General features: G+C 41.9%; 1 protein-coding gene, 1 long non-coding RNA gene and 1 other non-coding gene across 4 annotated transcripts in view; 2 read left to right on the plus strand and 1 right to left on the minus strand.

The window, feature by feature from the left end:
- The window catches only part of LOC107053374, a 282,583-nt gene extending 280,478 nt beyond the window's left edge, over window positions 1-2,105 (minus strand). The window contains exons 1-2 of the long non-coding RNA XR_006939426.1: window positions 1,587-2,105; window positions 1,306-1,384 (exon numbers count right to left, since the gene is read on the minus strand). This is a non-coding gene — a long non-coding RNA (uncharacterized LOC107053374). The remainder of the gene's footprint in view (window positions 1-1,305; window positions 1,385-1,586) is intronic.
- A 3,531-nt stretch (window positions 2,106-5,636) lies between these two features.
- Window positions 5,637-16,882, plus strand: EIF4G2 (eukaryotic translation initiation factor 4 gamma 2). Of its 2 annotated transcripts, NM_001099860.1 has the most exon segments (22): window positions 5,637-5,898; window positions 7,175-7,285; window positions 7,449-7,514; window positions 7,932-8,057; window positions 8,436-8,538; window positions 9,202-9,333; window positions 9,428-9,494; window positions 9,578-9,729; window positions 10,145-10,255; window positions 10,576-10,659; window positions 10,749-10,847; window positions 11,087-11,228; window positions 11,324-11,484; window positions 11,934-12,047; window positions 12,830-12,955; window positions 13,217-13,321; window positions 13,400-13,615; window positions 13,912-14,170; window positions 14,349-14,553; window positions 14,958-15,169; window positions 15,303-15,424; window positions 15,646-16,882. In NM_001099860.1, coding segments are annotated over 21 exon segments (2,709 nt in total). In that variant the 5' UTR covers window positions 5,637-5,898; window positions 7,175-7,244; the 3' UTR covers window positions 15,712-16,882.
- On the plus strand, window positions 12,089-12,249 carry LOC112532597. The gene has a single exon (XR_003075538.1). It is a non-coding gene; the product is annotated as a small nucleolar RNA SNORD97 (small nucleolar RNA).
- Window positions 16,883-17,642: the final 760 nt, after the last annotated feature.

Here is a 17,642-nt window from a genome sequence, read left to right on the forward strand (position 1 = left end):
TCTTCTGCCTTCTCTCAGTCCAATCCAGGTACAAGCAACATTTGGATACAAAGGGGAAAAAGCCTCTTATGCAGTTCACCAAAATAGGGCAAAATGATATAATTTCAATGAGTATTTGCTTTAAGTGGGCTAAGGAATGAAGAATGTCAGTATAAAAGTATTCCATAGGAATGCAAAACAACATACTGTAAGTAGATTGGTTATAACAAAGAGAAACATGTCAAGCAGTGTAAATGCTATTACAATCTAAGGGTTTAATTTTCTTGTGTCTGTTTCAAGATACCTTTATGAGCATTTTATTACAAAGCTATTGAACCTCTTGAACAAGTAGAGAGGGAAAGGAAGATTTTGCTGACTTCCAAATGGTTAAACTGGATTTGCAAATATTAGTGACTGATTTCTCTGTACTATTTTTCTTCCTCTTGATGACAAAAAGTAGCTTTTCCTTCTCTTCTTTTTTAACTCAGGTGGATTTTGACCCCCAAAGAAAAGATCTGGCCTTTTAGAAAGCCTACCAGATCACTAACACTTTCATTTGTTATTAAAATACATGATATTAACAGCAGTCATTTAACAATTGCCCTTATATGTGAGTAGTACCTTAAGCTGCAGTAAGATGTGCCACATTTCTGCCAGAGGAACAGCAAGGATTAGCTAACTGTAACCAAAAAGCCCTACTCTACAAGCAACTAAAGATATATACATGTCCTATGGGGTTTCTACCCACACAAAGCATGACACAGCATTTTCTGCAGTGAAAAAAAGGAAATACAAAATTATTTTGATAATACCAAATGCTTCATTTTAAGAACAACCAGTGTTTTCCTATCCCTGCTACTGTTTTCATCAGCAGTATGTTTCTATAAATAAAAGACTAATGCAGTGCAGTGGGACACTCTGCTCTTCCAACTCTGTTAGTTGGAAGACTAATTAGTATTCAGCTCCATTAGGTGTTTATGATTGTGATAAGTATTTCATATAGAAGAAGATTGCCACAAAACCACTCAAGCAGGCATACTGCAAGGTGATCAAGCCAATACATTTTAAAGCTGAGACAAGGATTATTACTTCTTAAACCCTGCACAATTAAATCACAGAATTCACTGAAATATCATGTTAGGTATCTAAAAAGTGTCCAAGTTAGACATTAACATTAACTAGATGTAAGAATACTAATAACTATAAAATTTACAGCAGTTAAACATGCTTCTAGATAATTTAAACATTAATTGGCAGGGCTAGGAGAAAAGAACCTTTTTTTTTCCTTGCAAATAATGAAAACAGTACATTTTAAAGCTGTCTTACCTTACTGTAAATGTGGTGCTAGCCAATATCAGAAGCAGAATATTGCACAATGCTGTTTGGCACACTTAGTCAGCTGATCCTAAGGAATATGAACAAATCTGTCATTTTAAAAGGCTAGAGAATGTAAAACATCTGCAGTTTACATGAGTCATTGAACTAGACCCACTAAGATGATCATTGTTTGTGGGATGTTTCCCATGTTTCCCAAACCATTCTGGAAATATGTATGAAAATTACGATGACTGCACATGAATACAGTTACACTGGCTGAGAATACTCACTCTTCTATTTAGAACTGTGAAAGCAAAGCAAGCTAGACTGTTAAGGGCACCACCTCCCTTTCCTCAGTTGCTTGTGTAAATGTTCACTGATGAAATATCACTATCTCAGATACCTGAGCATTCTAGGCAGATTCATTGGCTAACTAGAAAAGTGACACCTCATATCTTCTCAAGTTTCTGATAAATAACCATCATAAGAATCCTGTCAAACTGCAACTATCAGTTGAATTGTTATAAATGTTGTGAATCTTCAGCGCCTGAAGAAGAGAATGTGTACAAGTGTTTAAAATATATCTGATTCAAAATCAGAAGGACTGGTTCTGAGCAGCAGGAAATCCGGGTGCTGAATGGAGGTGTAAGGAGCCAGCAATTCAGAAAGTAACTACAAGGGATTTTTTAAAGGGAAAACAGAGAAGAGGCATTCCAGGTAGTTAGAAGTCCTCCACTATTCAGAGGGCTTAGAAAGCTCTTGCCTCAGTCAGCATCAGCCTCTCTAAAGGTGACCTCTGCAGATGATGAGAAGTTTGATACCAATAAATACTCTTTAAATAAAAGAGAACAACCACTAAGCTTTCTGAAATGCTTTCATACCATCCACGCTGTATGAAGTATGCACATAATCAATATGTTTGTGCATTTGTCCAAAACACAAGGCAAGCACTTCTTGTAATACTGCTTCTATGCAATATGAATGTGTTTGCAATTGAGAGCATTCCTCTTCAGCAGAAATGGAAAAATAAAGTTGTCCAAAAGAAAAATACAAGGGTGTTTTCTAGGTAGTTTCCCACTTTTCTACAGTTCAGCTGTGCTTGAGGCAAACTTCCATTACTGGAAAATTGATTTGAATGTTGGTGACAGCTGCTTCAGTTATGGGTCAGGAGCTACACCTGGCTTTGGAAACAACGAGAGTCACAGATAGAAAAGCTGTTTAGAAACTAAGGAGACAGGAGGTAATTATGTTGCTGACATTAGCACAGAGTAAACTAGTATGTTGTTTTGGTGAATTATTCTTAAGTAATTCTCTATTTGGTTAAGATCATGTACATGTCTGCACTACTTAATGGGGCACTCTGCACAAAACCCAACCTAGCCAGATCCACAACCTGTACAGCGGCATTAATATAGTGATGAGGTGCACCCTGTCATCAGGGCTCCGTCTGGAGTCTCCACCCAGCAGTGCTCAGCTCTGTAATCTTTGCAGTGCAACCTACTGCATAGGATAAGTCATGGCAATTTCGGCTTTGCAGTAGTAAGGGAAAGCTCCCAGAACTGCCACGTTCCTTTCCCACATTGTGTGGGTTGTTTTGGTAGACAAGAAGCAGGCATTCCCTGCTCTGAGCTATGCCATATGCACAGCAAGGGACATTCCTCTTCCTCTCAGGCAGATGCTGTATCTGTGGCAGCAAATTGTTCCTGCACCACAAGGTCTGAAGCACAGGAGGTTCTTCACGGTGCTTCTCTAAAGACCAGCCTTCTCCCCCATAAAACTAGTGGCAGTGATTCTGCAAGTTCAGACTGGCAGGGACCAACCCAGAAACACCACTGTACCCACTGTAAAGCAGTTCCTTTGAGTTAAGGCAGTGCTGATGTTCAGGATAAGGGCTGTAGAAAAATGGTAGTGAGAGAGTGAGAAAATATAGAGGAAAAAAAATAAAATTAAAAAAACTGGCAACATGCAAAAGTGACTGATAGGTGAAAGGTGATATCTGACAACTTTAAAATCCCATTTGGTGGTTTTTTTAGAGTCAAGGTGATAAATTGAAGAAAAAAAGAAAGTTAAATTTCTTACTGAATTCCCGCATGAGCAATTAGGCTGTTACATTCTCAGACAAGAATAATGATGTGTCTACCACATCAGTTTATGGAATGTAAGAAGCAGGATAGATGTATAAAATAAAAGGGATTTCCTAAGCACTTTTTCTCCTCTGTACCACAGTTGATTGCTTTCATCAATTGTGCTAGTGCAGCTGGTCGATGAGGCTGGCAGACAGATGTGAGGGAAAACTGTGAGCAGCCAAGCACAGAAACTTCTTGTGTTCCAACCTACCGAAACCAGCATGACCTATGGGATAGCATATATTCTGCTGATCTAAATGTAATACAGGAATGAGGCCTTTAAAAAAAAAAATCACTTTTATGAAAACAATGATTATTTGCTGCTATCCTTACTGAGTACATGACTGCTTTTTTCAGCTATTATACTAATAAATAATTTCTGGTATGCTTTAAAATAAAAAGGTGAAGCTTCAGAAAGGCAATGCTTTAGTTTGTCAATATGCATGTGACAAACTTTGTTGCTTTGCTGCTTTTCTGTTCCATTTTTATTATTTTTAAGAGAGAAGTTCTCCATGAGTTTTATTGTGGGTTTCTCCCCTAACGCAGAATTGACACAGAATTCCCCTAACACAGAACTTATACCACAAACACTGCATAAGAATGTTCTGCCAGCCAATGCAAGACTTAATCTTTTCACTTTGGTCTTTAAGACTTACAATATTTTTTTATTATACTTTTTATTTTGAGAAATATTTATTTGACTAACATCAGGCCTTGCTGTGTATATAGAAATCAAACAGAATTCTATTTATTTTGATTGGGTTCTGCACAGTTCTGTTCTTGAAGATTCATACACAAGGTCCAAGTTTTTGCAGTCATCTGACTACTGTTAAATGTAGAAAAGTGTAATGATATAAAAGTTCTAGTATGGAAAGTACCACTCACCGTTATGCTCAACCTTACACAACTTCTGTGTATGGAAAACTTAGTTTCAGATAGCTTAGTCAAGATTCTGCCTAAGATAATCTGTTAAGTAAACTGTTTTTAATGTTTATGTGCATGAGATAGGTTTCCCTATCTTGAACAAATTTCATCCTAGATAAGATGAGAAGTCCTGTACGACAGCACCCTTTGGGACTTGTCTAAGTCTTGGGACATAATGGCACTTTGTGTTGAAAGCAGTAGGAATGAGGCAGGCTCTGGGAAACTGGAAGTTCTGAAATGTCATTTGTTTGGACATGCAGTCTGTGTGGTTCACGTGTTATTATACGTATCCCTTTCACTCAGTCATCTAAATCATGAGTCACACCAACTGAAAGCGGAAGGTGTACGCGTGGATGTTTGCAGAGATTTGTTGTACGGCTCATGCAGCCCTTGCTTTCTGCCCTTTCCCACTTAAGAACCTTGAATCTTGGCGAGGAGGCAGCTATTTACCTCAGCAACAATGTAGCTATGGTGGTTAAAGCGTAACCTCATTCTGGTAAGCCTTTGCAAGTCTCCCATGAGTCCAGCTCCCCCCCACAACTAAAAGCCGAGCCATCTTTGTTTTGTTTAACCGGGAAGGAGCAAGAAAGCCCCACCAACTGTGTGCTTAGCACAGTAAATACGTAAAAATGGCTCCTATGTGTGAGACTGCTGGTCGGACAGAGGCTGCCTGCAGGATGCCTTGCCGTGCGTAGGTCAGTTAAAAGCTAAAAACACGCACAGACATGCAGATAGCTTCCAAAGCCAGAAAGCTAAATTAGATATGACTTTTGGAGCTCAAATACCAGGTCTGCTCCTTGGATCTGACTGCAAGCTCAGGCCACGGCCGTCTGCTGATGTTTTACCACAGCCTCATATGAATCCGAAATGTGGTTTGTGTGAAGGGAAACGTACGCTTAAGAAAAGCAAAAAGCTTACGTGCACGTGTATAAAACTACCCTTTCTATGACTGTGACGGAACTCACGCTCTAGAACTGGGATTTCAGTGATGGGTGCAGCACAGGAACAAACAGCGGAGAAGACAGGCAGCCAAACTGCCGCCATTAAGCCGGTACGCCACTTGCGCACATTTTCCTTCTCTCTGAAGTACTATCGCCACTCTTGCGGCGTAACTGCTTTTGCGAATACGGGTGCTGCACTGCGGCGATGGCACAGTTCAACCAAACTTCCTCCCTCCTCCTCCCACTTGGACGTTGAGCCCTCCCCCTTCCTGCGTTGTGATTGGCCAGGCAGGCGGAGACCTTCGCGGCGATTGGCGGCGGCTGGCGGGAGGTGGGGTAGGTTGCGTGAAGGTAATAAAGTTAGTGGGGCTGCCTCGGTGCGCGCTAGACGCGGCGGCGAGTCGGCTCTCTATGGAGGTGGCGGAGGGCAGTGTCGGGCGGTTGCTGCTTCTGCTGTGGTGACTCGGAGACTCGCCCTGCCCCGCGCGCTCCCCCCTTCCCCTCCCCAGCCCCGGTCCCCGGCTCCCTTCCCCTCCCTCCCCTTCTCTTGCCTCTTCCCCTGCCCTTGGTAGCCGCCGGGACCCGGGGAAGCGGACAAGGCCTTAGGGAAGGTGAGCAATTCGGGTGTGGCGGGAGAGCGGTCGGGGCCTGGAAGAGAGCGGATACCGCTGCAGCCGCCGCTTAAAATGGCGGCAGGCCGAGTGGCCGCCATTTTCTCGTCGGCTTCTCGCTTTCTTGTGCACAAAATGGCGGCCGGAGCCGCTGGCGGCTCTGGCTGCTCGCGCCGCGGGCGCTGAGCGGAGAGGTGGAGGCGCCGGGCGGACGTCGCCGGGTGGGGTATAAAAGCCGAGCAGAACCGTTTTGAGACCGGAGCCGCTTCTCCGTAGTGCTGGAGGCCGGGGCGGGCGGCGCCGGTTCGTAGCTCGGCGCTGTTGGGGCTCGGGGCGGCCGTTGGCGAGGAGCCGGCTGGGCTCGGGTTGCTCCTGCGGATGTGCGGTGCTGGGGTGGGGCGGAGAGCTGTTGGTCCTCCTGGGGTTGGAGAAGGGAGCGCGGAGGCAGATGTGCGGCTTGTGGGTGGGTTTCTTTGCTGTTACTGCTTTTTTTTTTTTTCCGTTTAATTTTTTTTCTCCGCTTCTCGTGGGAGGGTGAACGGGCTCCGAGGCGCTGTTGCTGGGCCGGGCCGGGGGCAGCCGTGCGGGAGGTGCCGGCTGCTCGCCGTTTTCCCGTCTCTGCCGGAGAACAAAGAGCCGGCCGGGCCCTGGCGGCGCCTCAGCCTGGAAGCGGGCGGCGCCCGGCGCGGTGGGGGAAGGGCGGCGCGGCCGGAGCGCGGCTCCATGCGGCAGGGCAGCGCCTGCCTCCGCCGGGGGGCGCCCTCGCACCGCACCGCCCCCGCAGCCCTTTTGTTCGGCGGCGGCCATGTTGGCCGCCCGCGCTCCGCCCGCCGGGCCGGGATGGCGGCGCGGGCCGTACGGGAACGGGTGCGCGGTCTCGTACTGCGCTGCCTCACCCGAATGCGGTGGACTGCGTGATTTTTCACGCGCTCTTGCTTTGATCCCCGAGTCCATCGCCTTTCTGGTACGGAATATTTTCTCGATTGTCTTTCGAGGTTAGACTTGAGGTGGAGAGCAACCATTTTTTTTCATGCTTAGTAGCCGTGTGGATTTAGAGGCGGGAGACAGCCTTTTTGCTGCATTACACGCACTGGGTGATCTTGAAGCCCTTACTGGGGCGTTTGTTTTCTCAGTCTGCGATTCCTATCACTGTTGGCACTGCTGGAAATGTGGCTGCGGTGATGGGCCGAGGTTTCCTGGGGTGGGAGGTGTTGTGAGATACGGCGGGCACCAGTAAAAAACACCTATAATATGAACACTCGATTTGTCTTTCTAGGTTTTGTTTTTCCCCACCCCGTCAATTTAATTTTATTCTTTTGAAGATTCTTCGTTGTCAAGCCGCCAAAGTGGAGAGTGCGATTGCAGAAGGGGGTGCTTCTCGTTTCAGGTACTGGCACTGGTTTGGTTGGCTGAACATTTGGCAGTGTAGCAGCCCTTTGAGAGGGAACTAAGTATGTTTCCCCCAGTTAGTGGTAATTACAGTAATACTGATGTCATTGAAAATGATGGTGTTTTGGATTTAGGCAAACTACATGATTGTGTTTTAACAGTGCTTCTTCAGGCGGAGGAGGTGGTAGGGGTGCACCTCAGCACTATCCCAAGACTGCCAGCAACAGGTACGTCATCCTGTTCTTTAGACTAGCATCTTATTCCAAAGGTATGGGATATGTCATGGTGAACAGAGTTGGAAGTAGTCTACCTTCACATGTGTACGAGGAGCGTTACAGAGTCTGTGATGTGTTAATGTGCTTCATCTGTGGTGGGGTAGTCTATAATCTATTAGAACTATGCCTCACGTCATGTGAGGAGGACAGAGCACTTTATGCATTTCACATAAAAGGTTTAGAGGAGAGGTTTTAGTATTGGGAGTGGTCTTATTTGATTTTAAAGTTAAGTGACTATTTTGCTGAGCTGCGGGTACTACCATGCTGGTAGGATAAGCATATGCTTTAAGGAAAACTAAACACAGTAGTTGGTTGTGTAAAATTATGCCGGAAAGGTGGTTCTTGAAATTGTTTTTCAAAATCCTGCAGCGAGTTCCTGGGGAAAACCCCAGGGCAAAACGCTCAGAAATGGATTCCTTCACGAAGCACTAGACGAGATGACGACTCCGCAAACGACAAAGAACGACATGATGCAATCTTCAGGAAAGTAAGAGGGTAAGTTTTCTAAAAGGTGGTTTTCCATGCTATTATATTTAGCAGTATCTTCGTTAGATGAGCCTGGAGAAGAGGAAGACATACATACTTTTTGCGTTCCTTAGGGAGGGTGAGGAAGTTTCTTTAGAAGGAATGAGGCATACAGCAAGTGTTTGCTGCTGCAAGCCTAAGCAAGTTTTCTGAGAGAATTAATACCAATAGTGAGGCTTTTCATTTTGAAAGCTAGAAAACAAATTAAAATCTGATTTGACTTGAAAATTGGATTTGCGCTTTTCTCCTTCAAAGACTAACTAGTAATGGTAAATTTAAATCTGAAATAACTCATAGCAAGCTTACAAGATTTGTAATCTGAATTTTGTTTTGTTTCTTCCTGTTTAGCATACTAAATAAGCTTACTCCTGAAAAGTTTGACAAGCTATGCCTTGAGCTCCTCAATGTGGGTGTAGAGTCTAAGCTCATCCTTAAAGGGGTCATACTGCTGGTAAGCTGGTGGTGGATTGTGGGTTGTTTTTGTGGGGTGGGAGGGGGAGGTATTTTTGTTTGTTTTTAAGCTACTGCTTCCTTGCATCATAAGAATAAAGAGGTTGGTTGTTGCTGATGAGAGAGAAACAGCATGGTTTATCTGATGTTTAGTAATCCAGCCATAAAGGGATGTCATCCCTTTTTGCATGAAAGGTATATGCTGGAGAGGGAGTAGATTTAACACTCTAATGTTAATCTTGAAATGCTAATTACCAGTGTTCATTCTGTCCCCCATCTCCCTACTTCTACGCATCCCATTACTCAACAAGCCTTACTGTCTGGGAAGAGCTATCACAGGTAGTCTTTGGTATACTAGATGCAGCCATCGAATGTTTCTTAAATCTGAGGTAGGCTTTAGTGTTCTGATGAGGAAATTCAGATGTGTCCCTTTCATTAGGTTGAGATTATGGAAGCTTTTTCAGTAGCATAATATTTCAGTTTTGCATCAGTATTAAGCATCATGTGTTAAACAGTAATAATGGATTTTATTTAATATAGTGGCAAGGAATAGATGTTCTAGATAATGTAAAATGGTAGTGTTGTACTGAGTGTCTTGCATTTCTTTTTCTTCATACATACACATCCTACCACAAGCTATCTTACTGAAAATAATCTTATTTAGATCGTAGACAAAGCCCTTGAAGAGCCCAAGTATAGCTCACTGTATGCTCAACTATGTCTGCGACTGGCAGAAGATGCACCCAACTTTGATGGCCCATCTGCAGAGAGTCATCCAGGACAGAAGCAAAGCACAGTGAGTATTTCTGTGTCTGTGGAATGGTAGATTTTTGGTAACATGTAGAGTGGTTTGTTGAAGTTGTACCGACTTTATTTTTTTCTTTTTGTAGACATTCAGACGCCTCCTAATATCTAAACTTCAAGATGAATTTGAAAACAGAACCAGAAATGTTGATAGTAAGTTTTGAAACCAATTTAATACAGAATTCATTTCTTTTCTATTTTGGCAGCCATGCTTAACAGGACTTCTTGTTTTCCAGTCTATGATAAGCATGATGGTCCCCTCCTCCCTGAGGAGGAGGAACAGAGAGCCATTGCCAAGATCAAGATGCTGGGGAACATCAAATTCATTGGAGAACTTGGCAAGCTTGACCTTATTCATGAATCTATCCTTCATAAGTGCATCAAAACAGTGAGTATATGGATTAGGTGTGGGCTAAGAACAAATAAGTATTTCTAAACTAAAAAAATTAAATGTTAATGCTGTTTTAGGAATCTTTGACTGTAAAAACAACAAAACGTTTCCTGTCAAGTAGAAATACTGTTATTGGGAATAAATAGTTGTGTGGTCTGATTAAAAAGGAAAATTGGGTTTTGTTTAAAGCCGTGGGAATTGTTTCAAAGTAAAGATATAGTCTGGGCTGGACAGAAGTACCACAGATAGTTCAAAGTACATAGCAAGAGCTTAAATGAGTAATAAATGCTTCAATAAGCAGTTGTTAAGATGAATAATAAGGTAGATCTCTGCATGTTCTGCTGTTACTGTTAATATAAATAACGATTTCTGACAGTGTGCTGAATTAACTATTTTGCTTGTAATACTTCAGCTTTTGGAAAAGAAGAAGAGAGTCCAACTCAAAGATATGGGGGAGGATTTGGAGTGCCTCTGTCAGATAATGAGGACAGTGGGACCTAGATTAGACCATGCAAAAGCCAAGGTATGTGTTTCTGCTGCAGTCTTCAAAAGTACCTTAAACTCCATGGCTAAAACACTGAACCTGTGTTTTAGAAGCATTCTGTGCTTCTTCTCAAAAGAACAAAACTGAAAATCTGATGTCTCCTGGAGCAAGAGAGCCAACTATTGCTCATACAGAAAAGCTCTTGGTAGCTGAAGGAGACAGTCTTTCAGGTGGCTTTAGAGATCTTCCCAGAAGACACTGTTATTACTAGATAGTCATATAAGTGAGAATGTTATTTTTCTAAATGTTTCTTAAACACGTGTTAGTACTGATTTGTAACATCACTTTTATTCTCTCAGTCCTTAATGGATCAGTACTTTGCCCGAATGCGCTCCTTGATGTCAAGTAAGGAATTGCCAGCAAGGATTCGTTTCCTGCTGCAGGTATGGTATTAAAATAGCCTACTGCTGGCATTTTTTTTTTCCCCCCACAAAGTTGACTTCACTCCTCCCTTAATTATTTATGTTTCAAGGATACTGTGGAGTTGAGAGAACACAACTGGGTTCCTCGCAAAGCTTTTCTTGACAATGGACCAAAGACTATCAATCAAATCCGTCAAGATGCGGTAAAAGTAAGTATTTGATCTAAAGTCTTGTGCTTTGCTTCTCATTAAATGCTGTAGGGAATCCTTACACTGTTTATTTTATGTCACAAAACTCATCCTCTGTATGTAGAAGTTTATCTGGTAGTGTGACAGCAAGGTGGTGTTGCGGGTTGAAAGCATGTAGACTTGTAGTTTAGGCCTAAAAACTTGATTATCTCAAGGACTATTATTATAAAATAACCATAATGGCAATTTTTCTTTGAAAGGATCTGGGAGTTTTTATTCCTGCTCCTATGTCTCAAGTGATGAGAAGCGACTTCTTTCTGGAGGGACCCTTTATGCCACCCAGGATGAAACTTGACAGGGACCCACTCGGAGGGCTTGCTGATATGTTTGGACAAATGCCAGGTATGCTGGAACTGTGAGACTGATGTGATGATTGCAGCTGTACTGTGCTGAATACAACAAGATAACAAATGGTCTTCTGTCTTCTAATAATATAGGTAGTGGAATTGGTACTGGTCCAGGAGTTATTCAGGATAGATTTTCACCCACTATGGGACGCCATCGTTCAAACCAACTTTTCAATGGCCATGGGGGTCACCTCATGCCTTCTGCTCAACCCCAGTTTGGAGAACTAGGCAAATCTTTTCTGAAAAATCAGGTAAGGAAAGAATGGCTTGAGCATGTTAAGAAGCTCTTCTACAGATGCATATGTTATGGATTATGTTATATTTCTGTTGGAAGGCTGTGTCAGGTTTGATCTGATTAGAGCTGATGCTCAGTTGGTACCAAAACTTTCTAAACAGTTTCTTAAAATGATAGAAAAAATAAGGAATACACTTGCTTTTTTTTTGTTTTGTTTTTGTTTGTTTTTTTTACTGCAAGGAAAGGTGCATGTGGCTTTGGTGGGTCAGAATGGTGCAATTTTATTTAAAAGATAGCCCTGTTTTTTAGGGATAGGTGCTGCTCTCCCACCACCCCTGCTCCTTCTTCTTCCCTTCCTGACAAGTAGAATCTTTGTTCCTCTGGTCCCTCTGGTACTACTTACCATATGATGTACGCCACTCCATCATCTGCACTTCTTTCTCTATATCTCCCTTTCTGAAATAGGGGCAAAGCCAGCTCTACCATAACCAGAATCAGGGACTCTTATCCCAGCAACAAGGACAGTCGAAGGATATGCCACCTCGGTTTTCTAAGAAAGGACAGCTTAATGCAGATGAGGTATATTACATGCCTACATTACTTAAAGCCTATTCTCAATATTGCCCAGTGATTATAGCAAGACGCGTTATTATGAGGACTTATGCTGGAACTCTTCCTACTTCTCTTCCTCCTCCTACTTTGCCCCTTCCTCTTTCACCTTATTCCTCACTTTCCCTAGGGTATCCAGCGTCCTGTGAGCAAGACTGAGATATGAGGGCAATTTCTTGTGATGTTCCTTCCTTCCCTTCCCACACCTCCCCAAGAGCACTACTCTGACATCAGTTCCCATGCATCGTGTTGATAACAGCACATTTTAATGGAAACTTTAGAAGATTGTAATCCTCAAAAAAATCTAGAAGCCCTGACATGCTGGACCAGGCAATTTTTTTTTTAACTAGATGATAGGCAAAATGTCAAGCACAAAGTAAGCTGTGTTATTATTTAGAGTAAAAGACTTGTATCCTTATTTCTGAGCAATTAGTGAAGTTTCATCATAGCTGTAAAACCTGTCTGCAAACACGTTAAGTATCTTCTTAGATCTCTTAACATACTGCATCTGAAAGGAGCAATTCCAGATCTTGGTACAGATGTTACTAAAAAACCAGTAACTTGCAGCAAGCTGTGATTTACTGAGTCATGCTTTTGGGGGCATTGCAATAGCAGTGTGGCTTAATCTGACTGTTTACACTATAGAAACTGAAAATTAAAGTTTATGTGGGATGGGTTGACGCAAGTCCATTTCTGTGTAATTTTTGGTCAAAGTACTTGAAACAGTTTGAGGTTTTTCTGATTATTTACAGATAAGCCTGAGACCTGCTCAGGCTTTTCTAATGAATAAAAACCAAGTGCCAAAGCTTCAGCCCCAGATAACTATGATTCCTCCCAGTGCTCAACCACCACGCACTCAGACGCCACCTTTGGGACAGGTAAATATCGAAGTTACTGTGTGCTGTTGACAGAGTTTTCTTTGGCTATACTGAATTCTTGCATGCATGTGAAACGTTAGCCCATTTCTAATAAGAGAGGGAAAGTTTTCTGTAACGCATGGCAGAAGATATGAAAGCATGTCTGAGGATGTAATTTGACCTTAACCTTTAGCGAGTACTGGGGGTTGATAAAAGTGTCTTTTGAAACAACACTGTAGGTAGACATACTTCAAAGAAGTAACTTCTGGTACTGTCTTTCAGCCTCCTCAACTTGGTCTTAAAACAAATCCACCACTTATACAAGAAAAGCCTGCAAAGACCACCAAGAAGCCACCTCCTTCTAAAGAAGAGCTACTTAAACAAACTGTACGTTCATTATATTGCGGTGCTTCTTTAGAAATACTTTTAAAAACGTATGTTTAACCATCCAGTCTCTTTCTCTAGGAAGCTGTTGTGACTGAGTATCTGAATAATGGCAATGCTAATGATGCTGTCAACGCTGTGAGAGAAATGAGAGCTCCAAAACACTTCATTCCTGAGATGTTGAGCAAAGTAATCAGTCAGTCCCTCGATCGATCAGATGAAGACAAAGAGAAAGCAAGTACTTTGATCAGCTTACTCAAACAGGAGGGAATAGCCACAAGTGACAACTTCATGCAGGTACTGCAGTTTGATAGTCTTTCTGCTTGGCTGTTTGTGATGTCTAGCTTGGCTACAGATAGTTAGCAAATCTCACTTTGTCTTGTTGATATAAGGAGGTAGAAGTAATGTACGCACTTGTAAGAGAATGTAGTAAGTGGTGAGGGAAGAAATGCAGGTTTGGGATTTTTGGAAGTAGGAAACCTCTAGGTAAATGATTCAGTAGGAGAGGGAAAAAAAAATGGCTTTTATTTAGCGACAGTATTACTGTATGCAAGAAAAAAATCTCAGTGTCTCATCTTGTTACTGTTTTGTAGGCATTCCTGAACGTATTGGACCAGTGCCCCAAACTGGAGGTGGACATCCCATTGGTGAAATCCTACTTAGCACAGTTTGCAGCCCGTGCCATTATTTCAGAACTGGTGAGCATTTCCGAACTGGCTCAACCACTGGAAAGTGGCACTCATTTCCCTCTCTTCCTGCTTTGCCTTCAGCAGTTAGCTAAGTTGCAAGATCGTGAATGGCTAACAGAATTGTTCCAACAAAGCAAAGTGAACATGCAGAAAATGTTACCAGGTAAGAGCCATCACATCACTGTTCAGATGTTTCATATTAGTACATGAGATGGTTTTTGTGTTTTGCACCAGTTAATGTAGTTCAATGCAGTCAATTGTCACGACCCTTAGTGAGGGTGGTGTTTCTAATAGGTGTGTCTGAGCACCGGCTCTATAAGTGTGTCTTCCTTGCTTTTCAGAAATTGACCAGAACAAGGACCGCATGCTGGAGATCTTAGAAGGGAAAGGGCTTAGCTTCTTATTCCCACTTCTGAAACTGGAGAAGGAACTGCTAAAGCAAATAAAATCGGATCCATCCCCACAAGCCATCTATAAGTGGATTAAAGATAACATTTCACCCAAGCTTCATGTAGATAAAGGATTTGTGAATATATTGATGACCAGGTGAGATGGTTTCTTGATGTGATAGAGGCACGTGCCTTGTCAAGCCACCGATAAATACTTAACTATGTGGAGGCTGCCATGTACCTTTGCATAAGATGGTATTTGCTGAGATAGGGTTGAAAGTCATTTTAGCTGGACTTGCTCTCTTGCAATACCCGGTATCTGTTTGCGTCAGTTGGAAGTGTTTTACTTGGGGATGAGAAGTGTAGAACTGATGACTCTGTTCAGAAATGTTCTGGAGCCTTAACTTGCATAAGTAGGATTTTGTAGCGGACAGTAAAGTATAATGCATGCACCTTAATGCATGCTTAAGTTCGTGAGCAGACGGAACTTAATTGGAGAGCATAAAATTTTGTTGTTGTGTCCCGGAGTTCACAGAACTAACCTTTCTGTCTTTGGTCCAGTTTCTTGCAGTATATTTCAAGTGAAGTAAACCCACCTAGTGACGAATCAGATTCTTCATCTGCTCCATCAAAAGAGCAACTAGAGCAGGAGAAACAACTGCTTCTTTCCTTCAAGCCAGTAATGCAGAAGTTCCTCCATGACCATGTTGATCTGCAAGTGAGTGCTTTATATGCGCTCCAGGTGCACTGCTACAACAGTAACTTTCCAAAAGGTATGTGTATAATTTTACCCTAAACACAACTTGCGTGTGTATGAGTTTCAGGTTCACTGTATCTCTTCAGTCAGATGACTTGTTTTGGAAGTTCATAAAGCTAACAGTTGTAATTGTGTGCTTCCTTCCCTAGGCATGTTACTGCGCTTCTTTGTTCATTTCTATGATATGGAGATCATTGAAGAAGAAGCCTTTTTAGCATGGAAAGAAGATATTACTCAAGAGTTTCCAGGAAAAGGCAAAGCTTTATTCCAGGTAAACTTGATCACAGCTCTGTCTCATGTAATCCCTGCTGTGCTGGGGCATAACTTGGAGAAACATAAGGAGTTATCAACTAGAGAGGAAGGAGGGGAAATTCAGTGAGTGTAGAGTGTAGCAGAAACACTTAAAATGAGTTTAGGGAAAACAGTGTTCTGGAGATGTATATAGTAGATAAATAATTCCTGTTGCCTTAAACCAGTTTTATGTAACTGCAGGTAAACCAGTGGCTAACCTGGCTGGAAACTGCTGAAGAAGAAGAATCTGAAGAAGAAGCTGACTAAAGAACCAGCCAAAGCCTTAAATTGTGCAAACATACTGTTGCTATGATGTAACTGCATTTGACCTAACCACTGCGAAAATTCATTCCGCTGTAATGTTTCACAATATTTAAAGCAGATGTATGTCAATAGGATATCCTCTGCAAAAGGTTTTTGTAGTATGTCTTAATAGTCTACAATAAAAATATTTTAGAGTATCTTTAATGTTTAGGTAACAGTGTATTAGCAGCATGCAATAATTACATCATAAGTTCTCGAGCAGAAGCAGTCTGTTGCAAGGGTCTTCTTTGCTGCCAGTTATCATAGGCTGTTTTTAAGTTAGAAAACTGAATAGCAACACTGAATACTGTAGAAACGCACTTTGCTCAGTGTAATACTTGAGTTGTTGCAATATTTGATTATCCATTTGGTTGTTACGGAGAATCCTTAACTGTAATCGATGGTTGTTGCCGTAATAGTATATTGCCTGTATTTCTACCTCTAGTAATGGGCTTTATGTGCTAGGTTTTAATATCCTTGAACCTGGGCAAGTGCACAAGTCTTTTTTTAAAGAAACAGTTTACTTGCACAAAAACTGATCAGCTGGACAGATGATTTAATGCCCTTTGGAAGAGGTTTTTGTGGGTGTGAAACATGACATGGTGAGAAATTTGAATTGGTCCCTCTATTATAGTATTGAAATTAAGTCTACTTAACTTATCAAGACATGTTCATGCCCTGATTTTATATACTTGTATCTATCAATAAACATTGTGATACTTGACTTGTTTCTGAATGTCTCCCAGCAGAAGGGCTTTGACTGACAGCTAGTTTACTTGCTGAATAGAACATCAGTAGGAGTTTACTTAGACTTGGAATATTTTAGGATTCTTTTTATAAAAGGTCTGTCTCAGTTTGTTCATGAAGTCTCAGTAAGATCACAGACCAGAGCAGACACTGATTTGCTATGTCAGGAGGACAAGTAACAGATACCTGCTGAAGGAATAAGTATGACCTTGCCTTGTGATTCAGTGAGTAATTTGCCTTATTTCTTCCTAATGCTTGAAACTTTCTCTCTTTAATGAAGTGGCACTGACTAATTCGCTGTTTCTCCAGTAATGAAATTAGAAACAACAACAGAGTGTCAGCTTAAAATGTCATCTATTAAATGCTCAAAATACCTTACTTCCTAAAACTTTGTTTCTAGTGAAATTTTTTTCATCAGTGGTTTTGCTAGCTGTCGAGTGTGGTATGTTTGTCGTAGCAAAAGTTTTCTTGTCATTGGAGACTTGTTTTTGCTAGTGCTGGAAGTGCTTTAGACTGCATGTCTTTTACATGGTAGAAGATGAAAATGTTGCAGAAGAAAAAAGATTTGAGATCTGGATAAAGTTTACCTTGAGGGGAGAGTAGTTTGCATTTAAGTGTGTTGAAGGGCTGTGACTAGTTAAATGGGTGTGGTTCTTGCATTGCTGGCCCTTTGTTATGTAGGGCAGGCTTCCTGACCTGCAGTTGAAAGCTGTATACTTGGAAATTAAGAGTTTTTTTTCATTGGATTTCTAAAGTTGGGTCAGTAACTTGCTTGAGGACATGGTAAAACACAACATGTAGCCCCTGTGTATCGCTGCAACATATTGCATCAATCCAGATCCCCCTAAGGAAGGGGTGTTTACACTGAACAGCTAGCAAGTAATTTGACTACCCTTACCACTTCCTGCCTGTATTTCAGTATAGTGGCACAGCTAGCAGTAACTTAGAGATTCCCAGCTCAAGTAAGAGAAAACAAAGGTATATTAAAGCAGCTTGAGGTGGGGGAAGTGGCTGCTTCTGTTTATGTAGTTGCAACTTCTGAGAGTGGTGGTAGTTCCATCATAGGGCGTCCAAATGCATTCTTCCAGTCACGTCAGTTTTCATAAACTGAAGGTTATTCTGCATTTCTTTGTAGAGGCATATGGCTG

Source organism: Gallus gallus, chromosome 5 (genome assembly GCF_016699485.2).
Source record: "Gallus gallus isolate bGalGal1 chromosome 5, bGalGal1.mat.broiler.GRCg7b, whole genome shotgun sequence".
NCBI classification, from domain to species: domain Eukaryota; kingdom Metazoa; phylum Chordata; class Aves; order Galliformes; family Phasianidae; genus Gallus; species Gallus gallus.